General features: G+C 50.9%; 3 protein-coding genes across 3 annotated transcripts; 2 read left to right on the top strand and 1 right to left on the bottom strand.

Annotated features, from left to right (window-relative positions):
* The first annotated feature begins 801 nt into the window (after positions 1-801).
* LOC119306622 (receptor-like protein EIX2) lies at positions 802-3,817 on the top strand. Its single transcript, XM_037582797.1, has one exon. The coding sequence runs from the start codon at positions 802-804 to the stop codon at positions 3,631-3,633; it is 2,832 nt and encodes a 943-aa protein (XP_037438694.1). The 3' UTR covers positions 3,634-3,817.
* Positions 3,818-4,008: 191 nt separating this feature from the next.
* Positions 4,009-6,689, top strand: LOC119312542 (uncharacterized protein At5g02240-like). The gene is made up of 7 exons (XM_037588276.1): positions 4,009-4,184; positions 4,293-4,564; positions 4,738-4,774; positions 4,854-4,951; positions 5,554-5,615; positions 6,115-6,238; positions 6,323-6,689. Exons 1-7 carry the CDS (start codon positions 4,133-4,135, stop codon positions 6,440-6,442), a joined length of 765 nt encoding a protein of 254 aa, XP_037444173.1. The 5' UTR covers positions 4,009-4,132; the 3' UTR covers positions 6,443-6,689.
* A 131-nt stretch (positions 6,690-6,820) lies between these two features.
* LOC119312541 (scarecrow-like protein 30) lies at positions 6,821-9,595 on the bottom strand. Its single transcript, XM_037588275.1, has 2 exons — positions 9,440-9,595; positions 6,821-9,306 (listed from the first exon to the last, which is right to left on the bottom strand). Exon 2 carries the CDS (start codon positions 9,149-9,151, stop codon positions 7,178-7,180), a length of 1,974 nt encoding a protein of 657 aa, XP_037444172.1. The 5' UTR covers positions 9,152-9,306; positions 9,440-9,595; the 3' UTR covers positions 6,821-7,177.
* Between the last annotated feature and the right edge of the window lie 253 nt (positions 9,596-9,848).

Genomic DNA, 9,848 nt, shown 5'->3' with positions numbered 1-9,848 from the left:
CTCTCCCTCTCGTTGAGCTTGGTGAAGCCCTACCGAGATCCCCGCTACTTCCACCACCACGCCGTCGTGCTGCTGGATCTCCATCAACCTCTCCTTCCCCCTTGCTGGATCAAGAAGGAGGAGACGTCTCTCCCAACCGTACGTGTGTTGAACGCGGAGGTGCCGTCCGTTCAGCGCTAGGATCATCGGTGATTTGGATCTCGACGAGTACGACTCCATCAACCTCGTTCTCTTGAACGCTTCCGCTCGCGATCTACAAGAGTATGTAGATGCACTCCCATCTCTCGTTGCTAGATGACTCCATAGATTGATCTTGGTGATGCGTAGAAATTTTTTACAGTTAGCTACAGTGAATGAAGGCTGCCTGGGTCGGCCTGGGGCTTGCCTAATTCCTGGCGCTGCCGCTGGATATAGCACGTATTGACCGGGCTCATTGGTCGCTAAAGCTAAACTTTATTGATAGGAAACAGTCATTTTCACTAGTACACTTTATTTCTTGTCTCTTCGGAGTTCAAGATTTGGCGCGCTTCGCCATCACCCAATAGTTGGTCTGTGGAATTTTTATGCGCCGGGTCAGTCAACTCATATGTACCCTTCACAGTACTCATCAGACCCGGTGGACGGGGTTTCGATGTTACTACTACCTGCCGATCGAGCTGGCGTAGCGCGCAGGGCACTTTGACGCTCACAAGGGTGGACCGAACGAACTCTGCTAGCTCCTTAAATCCAGGCGTGCATGGCCGAGGCAAAGTACGTACTACACACACTCGTACTTACCCATTCGTACGCCCACTACCCAAAATGGCCGGCCCAAGGCCGGCGATCCTCCTGGCGACGTGGTGCCTCATCTTCCTCCGGAGCTCGTCAGCCCCAGCCCTGCCTGCACTCCGGCCGCCGCCACCGCCATCAGCACCTGGCACCCTCTGCATCCCCCGCGAGCGAGATGCGCTTCTCGCCTTCAAGGCCGGCCTCACCGACCCGAGCAACTACCTTTCGTCGTGGCGGGCCGACGAGGACTGCTGCCGGTGGATGGGCGTCGGGTGCAACAACCGGACCGGCCATGTCGTCAAGCTCCAGGTCAACAGCTACGGAGCAATCGGAGGTGAGATAAGCTCCTCCTTGCTCACTCTACGACATCTCAAGCACCTGGACCTCTCATCAAACTACTTTGGTGGGAGATCCATTCCTGAATTCATCGGTGACCTCCGGAGCCTGACTCATCTCGCCCTCACTGATTCGTTCTTCGGTGGGCGAATCCCTCCTCACCTCGGGAACCTCTCGAATCTGCTCAGTCTTGACCTCTCAATTCTGGGTTGTTACTCGCCCGATCTCTTATGGGTGACGCACCTACAGAAGCTACAACACCTCGACATGGCTGAGGTGGACCTTAGCGCTGCCGTCAACTGGACTCATGATGTCAACATGCTCCTCTCTCTGGTAACCCTTGAGCTAACATCTTGTGGGCTTCGTAACATTATGCCTCTACCGTTGCACTCTAATCTCACGTCACTAGAAACTCTTGACCTCGACTCCAATTCCTTTAACTCGTCCTTTGGAGCCAACTACTTGGCTTGGGAGCTACCTGCTCTCCAACTTTTTTACATGGATACATGCGGAATCGTGGGTTCTATCCCTGACGCAGTGGGAAACTTGACCTCCATTCAATCATTGTCCCTCATAGAAAACAACTTCTTTGGCATGGTGCCATCCACCTTCAAGAAACTCAAGAGACTACAAGCACTCCGTCTATCGGAAAACTTCATTGGCGGGGGTACGGAAGATCTATTTTATAGATTGCCAGGGGATGAGTTACAAGAGTTGTATTTGGACCACAACAATTTGACAGGGACTCTTCCAGATCGGCTAGAAAACTTTAGCAGCTTGTCCACACTTTGGCTCAATAATAACAAACTATTCGGAGAGATACCTGTCGGTATACGAAAACTCACAAATTTGGTGGACCTGTGGTTGGACTCAAACAATCTGCATGGTATAGTCACCCAGGACCATTTCACCAATATGACTAGCCTGCAAAATTTGTGGCTCTCTGGTAATTCCATAACTATGTTGGTCAACAACACATGGAGCACTCCATTCAGCTTAACGTCAGCGGGCTTTAGATCTTGCATCCTAGGCCCCCAGTTTACGGCATGGATTATCCAACAAACACTATACACCCTTGATATTTCAAACACAAGCATACATGACTCCATTCCTGGTACTTTTTGGATTGGAATGTACCGTTGTCGAGTTCTGGATCTATCGGAAAATCAGATTTATGGCATGCTGCCCACATATTTTCTGTTTGGTGGAATGGAAGCTGTTATACTGGATATTAGTTCTAACCAGCTCGTTGGCCCGATTCCAACACTCCCAATGAACCTCGGCTTGTTGGACCTCTCTGGGAACAACCTATCTGGTGCATTGCCATCAGATATCGGAGCACCAGGGCTAGAAATACTCATGCTCTTCAAAAATTCCTTTTCTGAGACCATTCCATGCTCCCTCTTTGAGCTGCAAAATTTGCAGTTTCTAGATCTATCAGAGAACAAACTAAATGGGACATTGGCCAATTGCCTCCGTGCACCCAAAACTTCAAACGTGACCATGCTTAACTTGAATAACAACAATCTTTCAGGAAGAATCCCACCATTTCTTCAGAGGTGTAAAGAGCTAAAATTCCTTGATCTCGCATACAATGAATTTTCTGGGAGCTTACCGACATGGATCGGCTCAAAGCTACCATCCTTGGCATTTCTGCGGTTGCGGTCAAACATGCTCTCTGGTGGCATCCCTGGCGAACTGACCAAGATGCATGGGCTTCAATATCTAGACATTGCAAGCAACAACATCTCAGGGAACATACCACAGTCGCTTGGGAATCTCATAGCTATGGCTCATACTCCCGATCAAGATGGTGCCCCTTTCAAAATTGTCAACTTTGGGCTTGTCTCCGTCTACAAGTACACTAATGCTTATACTCATAGTTTATCGGTGGTCACAAAAGGTCAGCAGTTGGAATACACAACAGGAATCGCATATATGGTAAACATTGATTTCTCTTGCAACAGTTTGACAGGGAAGATTCCTCATGAAATCGGCATGCTCACTGCATTGACAAACTTGAACCTGTCACGGAATCACCTTAGCAGCACAATCCCTGTGACTATTGGGGAGCTACGTGCAATGGGATCTTTGGACCTCTCACACAATGAGCTCTCTGGTGAAATCCCGGCGAGTATGGCAGATCTAACTTCACTTGCCCACTTGAACTTATCGTACAACAATCTGACAGGAACCATACCTTCTGGCAATCAGTTACAAACTTTAGATGATGCGTCAATCTATGCTGGCAATCCAGGTCTTTGTGGTCCGCCTGTATCAAAGAATTGCTCGGGAACGGAAATCACTCCATGGACTCCTGAAAATCAGCATGAGGGCATGAGCGAAGCATTGTCATTATACCTCGGCTTTGGCACGGGATTCATAGCAGGTCTCAGGATCATCTTCTGCAGCTTCTTATTCAAGAGGAGCTCGAGAATTATTTGGTTCTCGTTGTTCGACCGCGTGTGTGATTGGGTCTACGTGCGAGTGGCGATGAGCTGGGCTTCATTCACAAGAGAAGAGCAGTAGAAGCTGAGATCATTAGGGTCTGTGGTCACAATAGCCGGAGCTTCCATTTCGGCACAATATGATATGGGGTTGTAACAATATTTCACCTTTCTTGTCCGCTGTAAATGTAATGTATTGCTCTTCTTTCGTGTGCAAGTCACTCGGTTTGTATGGTAAACCATGAGTTACCTTTGATGTGTATGAAATCTTAAACATGTGTAATAACGAATAAAGATGTTGATCTCTATGGTATGATGACCGTGTGTGGGGAGCGAAAGGCGCCTTGCTTCGAAGAAAGCGTAAAGCAGTCAGGCGCGACGTGGCCGCCCTCCACGCCGCGCGCCCTCCTGGCATGTCAGGTCGGTCGGTCGGCACGGCCTTCTAGACAAATCCAGAGAGAGTATCGGCGTCGTCTCATCCTTCGCCGCTTCTCTCGTGACACATCGGCACTTGGCTGCGTCCAGGCGCTCTGCAGTTCGCGGCCAGCTAGCCTGCAGTACCGCGCCACCACCCTCCGGCCATGGCCGCGCCCCGCCCCACCGTCCTCGTCACCGGCGCCGGCGGCCGCACAGGTACCCTTTCCCTCCTTCCTTCCCCGCCCGTTTCTCCGACCAAAACCCGACGAATCCGCCTGCCACGACGGGCAATTCCGGTCCTAACGCTCGTCGAGTCGATCGCAGGCCAAATCGTGTTCAGCAAGCTCAGGGAGAGATCCGACCAGTTCGCGGCGAGGGGCCTGGTGAGGTCGGAGGAGAGCAAGCAGAAGATCGGGGGAGCCGACGACGTCTACGTGGCCGACATCAGGGAGGCGGAGCACCTCGCGCCCGCCGTGCAGGGCGCCGACGCGCTCGTCATCCTCACCAGCGCCTCCCCCAAGATGAAGCCGGGGTTCGACCCCACCAAGGGCGGCCGGCCCGAGTTCTACTACGAGGACGGAGCCTACCCTGAGCAGGTTGGGGTTTCTTCTCTGTACTGTACTGTACCACAATTTGGATTCAGAGTGTGCCGCTCCCATAATAAGTACAGTTTCAGGATGTGTCTCCTCTGTGTTTCAGTGACATGCCACATCCTGAAATCTTTATCGATTATTAAATAGTGATGAATTTTGGTGTGGATGTGTGGCAGGTGGACTGGATTGGGCAGAAGAATCAGATTGATGCTGGTAAGCTTCTTCTTGGTTCTGCATTTATATGTGATAGGTTTATCTGAATGTTTGATGAGTGGGATTGTGTGTTGGACAGCAAAAGCAGCCGGTGTGAAGCACATAGTGTTGGTGGGATCCATGGGGGGAACAAATCCCAACCATCCATTGAACAGCCTTGGCAATGGCAATATACTGGTAAGTAATTGTAGACGAGTCTATATGTCTCTTCACCTTTACTTCATTGCAGTTCATTTGCTCGTGCTTCCACGAAAAACTTTATTATCTGGAAAGCCTTAGTACCATTCTCTGAACATTGCTTGGCAGCAGATGAGCCATCTGTCTCAGAAATCTGAAGGATTGTTCGTCATAGAAATGTTCAGTTGATAGATTTGTGAGTTTTGACTATTGACAGGTTCGCCATAAAAATGTTCAGTCGATAGATTTACAACAGTTAGATCCATAATACAGGAAAAAACAACTTAATGAAGAAAGTTTTGCAAATAGACCTTTCTGAATATTAAGTTCCTGTCATAGCTAAAATTTGGAAGTTCTGTATCCTCTCTATTGGGCTGGAATGTTCATTTCAGAAAGTCTTGCTTTTGTTTTGTTTTCATCGAAGCTTCATTTTGTCTCATCCAAATAAAACAATGAAGGAAAGATAGAAATAAAAGATACAGTGCGTACTCAGCTAGTCGTGGTACCGTTGATCTAATAAGCCACTGAGACAAATTCATTTTGCAAATTCAGACGATTATATTATTGAAAATGTGAAATCTTGATTATTGATCTTGATGTAGGTCTGGAAGCGCAAGTCTGAACAGTATCTGGCAGACAGTGGAGTTCCTTATACAATCATAAGGTACATAAAGAACATGCACCAGTTTGGATAAAAAGGCATCCTTCAGATCAATTATTCTTGAAACAGAGTTGCCCACCTTTCTGAAGTGGTGTACTTAATTACACTAAATATCAATCACTTTGGATAAGACTGAAGATCTGCTATAGAAGTTTGGAATAGTTCCTTGTGTACCACTAAATACCTTTGAATGCCTCAAAGAAAAGGTGGATCCACCTCCACATTTAATGAGACAATGAGTGACATATAAAGGGGTGAGGCAAACACTCGGTGCGATCTAGTAGTTTTTGCTCATCTAATTAGTTAATTACCATCTCTCTTGAATTGTCTAAAATTTATGCTACATGTTTCACAGTTGGACTGCTGCAGTTAAATTGGATAGGTAGTTTTTGTGAAGCTAGAATAGAAGTGCATTGTGCTAATATGCACAAGAACACTAGAACAGGTTAACTATTCGCTGATACATAATGTGCTATCGTTTTCTTCGTTTCCTTCAATTTAGGCCTGGTGGTCTGCAAGACAAAGATGGGGGAGTGAGGGAGCTGATTGTCGGGAAGGATGATGAGCTTCTCCAGACTGACACTAAGGCGATTCCTAGGGCTGATGTGGCTGAAGTTTGTGTTCAGGTATAACATTTGATAATTGCTGCAACCGTATTCTGTGGACACACTTGAGGACAACCATTCTGAATATTTACCCTCTTAAAACAGGCCCTGCAGTATGAAGAGGTAAAGTTCAAGGCATTCGATTTGGCTTCGAAGCCTGAAGGTGAGGGCACCCCAACGAAAGATTTCAAAGCGCTGTTCTCCAAGGTCACAGCCCGGTTTTGAGTCATCGGTTAAGGAGCATAAGTACATTTCTTAGCTTATAAGGATCTTAATGTCTCGAGTGTGTATCCTTGTGCATTATGAAGTTGCTGACTGATGTAATTGCACAATCGGTTTACCAATAATGCTGAAAATAGCCTCCTATCGATGCGTGGAGATTGGAGAAGCAATTTATGCATTTTCCTGAGATTTTTCTCTGAGGAGAAGGAGTCAGCAAACAATTGAGAATACATTGATACAGTTTAACGGATATGACTATCTTCTTTTCACACTCTTGACTCAGATCCGACGCACACCAATAATCCATACGAATTTTATCATTTACGCAACAGCTAATATATCACTCAGCAGCTCATATGCACCTTCCATTGAACTGAGAAATGAAACATCAGCGCTACCGATTCAAGGAACAAACAAACAGTTTGCAATACACATGCTTCATTAGGTACTCCCTCCGTCTCAAAATTCTTGTCTTAGATTTGTCTAGATACGGATGTACCTAATACTAAAACGTGACTTGATACATCCGTATTTGGACAAATCTAAGACAAGAATTTTGGGACGGAGGAGTACAAAACATATGCAAGAAGCTTCTGTTCTAGTCAAGTTCAGCAAAAATGTCCATCAACTCTGCTCCCAGCAAAGGGTCAAAATTCAACAACATAAGCATCAGAATATCAGATACAACAGAACGAAAAAGAAGTGATGAAATGTACCAGGCAACATATCTCTAAAGTTCTAGCTAGGTTTCCATGTGGATAGGGCGCCGATGACTCTGCCCTTCCAACCCTGCAGCATCCACTTGTTATCTTCGTCGACGAAGAAATCCCTGTGATAGCTCTTGATTACCTTGTATCTTGCCTTTTTCACCGACTCTTGAAGCAGAGGCACCTGCCTGAACCCTGCCCTGAGGTTCCTTACCTGCCATTGCTTGTAGGTCTCCGGCCTCTCGACCCTCTCCGTGCCCTCGCAGGCGACCACGTTGAGAACCTCCCGCCCGAAGTATTCCCTTTCGATCAGCTGCCTGTGCTCATCCGCCGGCGGTGCGGTCGCTTCGAGCATGTCGTAGAGCGAGGAGAAATAGAACAGAGCCTCCTTGAAGCGCGTCACGAAGAATGGCGCGTTGTAGGTGCCGTTGACAACCGCGTGGATGAACCGATGCGGGTTCATCTTCCTGATCGTGTTCAAGACCGTCTTCCTCGGGCTCTCGTCGGTCACCGTCTCGTCCATCATGTGCCGCATTCTGAACAAGCAGTTGACAATAAGAAGATCATCCTTGTCGATCCTGAGGTCTTCGACTCGGATGGCATCCCACTTGGCAGCAATTGCGCGATACTCGAAGGGGACATGAAACATCTTGGCGTACTCGCTTAACCGCCGGCCCGTCGCCTCTAAACGCTCTGCAGGCCGGAACCCTGGCTGCGGTAAGTCGATGGCGGTGATGCGGATTCTTGGGGGGCCGCCATCTCTCTTGGAGATCCGCTGCAAGAAGATTGGCCACTGGAAGCCCCAGTCTATACCATAGTCCACAATGTGCACGCTTGTCACACCCTTGGCAGCAGCATCCAAGATGGCTTCATTCGAGTAGAACCTGGACATCCTGATGAACGGGCATGCCGTCCCATATAGCTTGAATATTTTCAGCATGTCAGCGGAAGAAGTTCGCCGCGCGACAAGCGAGCGGTAGACGGTGCTACCGGTGCCGGCAAGGCGAGCCTCGAGCCCATTAGCAATGTAATGCGCCAGCCTCTGCCCGGCATCCCCATGAGGGGAAGAATGCCGCCTGATCTGCTTCAGCAACTCACCCGAACCGCGGTGATCATCGATAGCCGCGGCCTGGGCACAGTGTATGAGCAACGTCGTCAGGTCGACGGACTCCTCCTCCACGGTGGGCACTCCGGTCTTCCCCTTCTTGCGCCCTCTCCGGTTCCCTGACCCTTTCACGTACACGCTGCTGATCTCCGCTTCGGCCGGAAGCGGCGACTGGAGGATGCAGTTGACACCGTTGCAGAGGAGCACTTTGTCGAACATCTCCCGGACGGTCTCCTCCTCGGACAGCGCGAGCTGCTTGCGCCGCCTCTCGTCCTCCGGCTCCAGGTCGTCGTCGCCGTGCCGGTTCTTCCGGCCCTTGTGGACGGCGCACTCCTCCTCCACCTTCACGGAATCGCAGGGCACCAACTGGCAGGAGCTCTGCCTGCTGCTGACGAACATGTCAGGGGATCCTCCTCCCATTCCCGCGAAAGCGCAGCAGGGATCCGTCCAGGAACTGTGCTGGTACGCCGGCTTGGCGTCGGCGATGATGTCGACGAAGGGCTTGGCGACGGCGAGGAGCGCCGAGTCCCGCGCCGGCGCGGCGGCGGCGCCGGGAGCAGAGGACTCGTCGTCGTCATCATCCTCGAGGAGGAACTGGTTGATGTAGGCGAGCACGGCGTCGTCGGACGCTTCCTCGGGGCTCCCCAGGTCGGTGGTGGTCGAGACGGGGCTCGGCGTGCTGCCAATCAGCGCCGACTGCGGCGGCGACGGCTGGTAATGGGCGGCGGGACCGGCAGGAAGGCCGTGGAAGCCGTATGAAGAAGGGGGGAACCGGAGCTGCTGCTGCTGGTGGTGGTGGTAGTGGTGGTGGAGGGAGAAGTCGAGCGCGTAGGCGGGGGCAGCCGCCGGGTTGGGGACGGAGAAGACGTCCCCGTACTCCACATCCTCGCAAGAACCCATGCCGCCACGATCCACCTCCTTCCTCCCTTCCTTGAAGACTCTGCTGCCGCCGCCGCCACTTCTTGGCGCGAGATCTCGCAGTACTCACACGCAAACCCCACCTCCGGTGTGTCCTCGCAGAGGAAGACGAAGATCGATTGCTCGCTCCCGGCAAACTGGACAAGAAAGGGGGAGGGCAGGGAAAATCAACCCAACCCGGTGGTGGTTCTTGCAGGACCGAGCAGGCCAGTAGCGAGCGGTAGCGTGGGAGAGGCGGCGGCGGAAAGGGAAAAGAAATCGCGGGAGTACCTTGCGGGAGGCGGCCGGGCAGCGACTAGAAACCCCGAGGCTCGGGAGTCGGGAGGGAGGGAGGAGGAAGGAAGCGGGGGTGATTGGTGGGGAGCGGACGCAGACGCACGGCGACGCCGACGAGAGTCTCCAACCGAGCGTGCTGGTCTGGGTGGGAGTGGGATGGCGACGTGCCCTTTGATCGGCAGCCGCTTGCTCAAAAGTTGCGTCTTTTTCCGCTTTGTTTAGTGGAGCGGGAGTGATTTCGTCTGATCTGATCAGATTACCGGCGGCAGTAATAAATTACGGCAGCCCTCCCTCCACCCCTCTATTTATAGGGAGAAGGGGGAAGGGGGCCGGCCCCTTTAGATGAGATCTAGAGGGGGGCGGCGGCCAAGGGGGACGGGGCTTGCCCCCCAAGCAAGGGGGG

Source organism: Triticum dicoccoides, chromosome 5B (assembly GCF_002162155.2).
Source record: "Triticum dicoccoides isolate Atlit2015 ecotype Zavitan chromosome 5B, WEW_v2.0, whole genome shotgun sequence".
NCBI lineage: Eukaryota > Viridiplantae > Streptophyta > Magnoliopsida > Poales > Poaceae > Triticum > Triticum dicoccoides.
The sequence above is the reverse complement of the archived record's forward strand: the minus strand, read 5'-3'. Positions and strand labels throughout refer to the sequence as shown.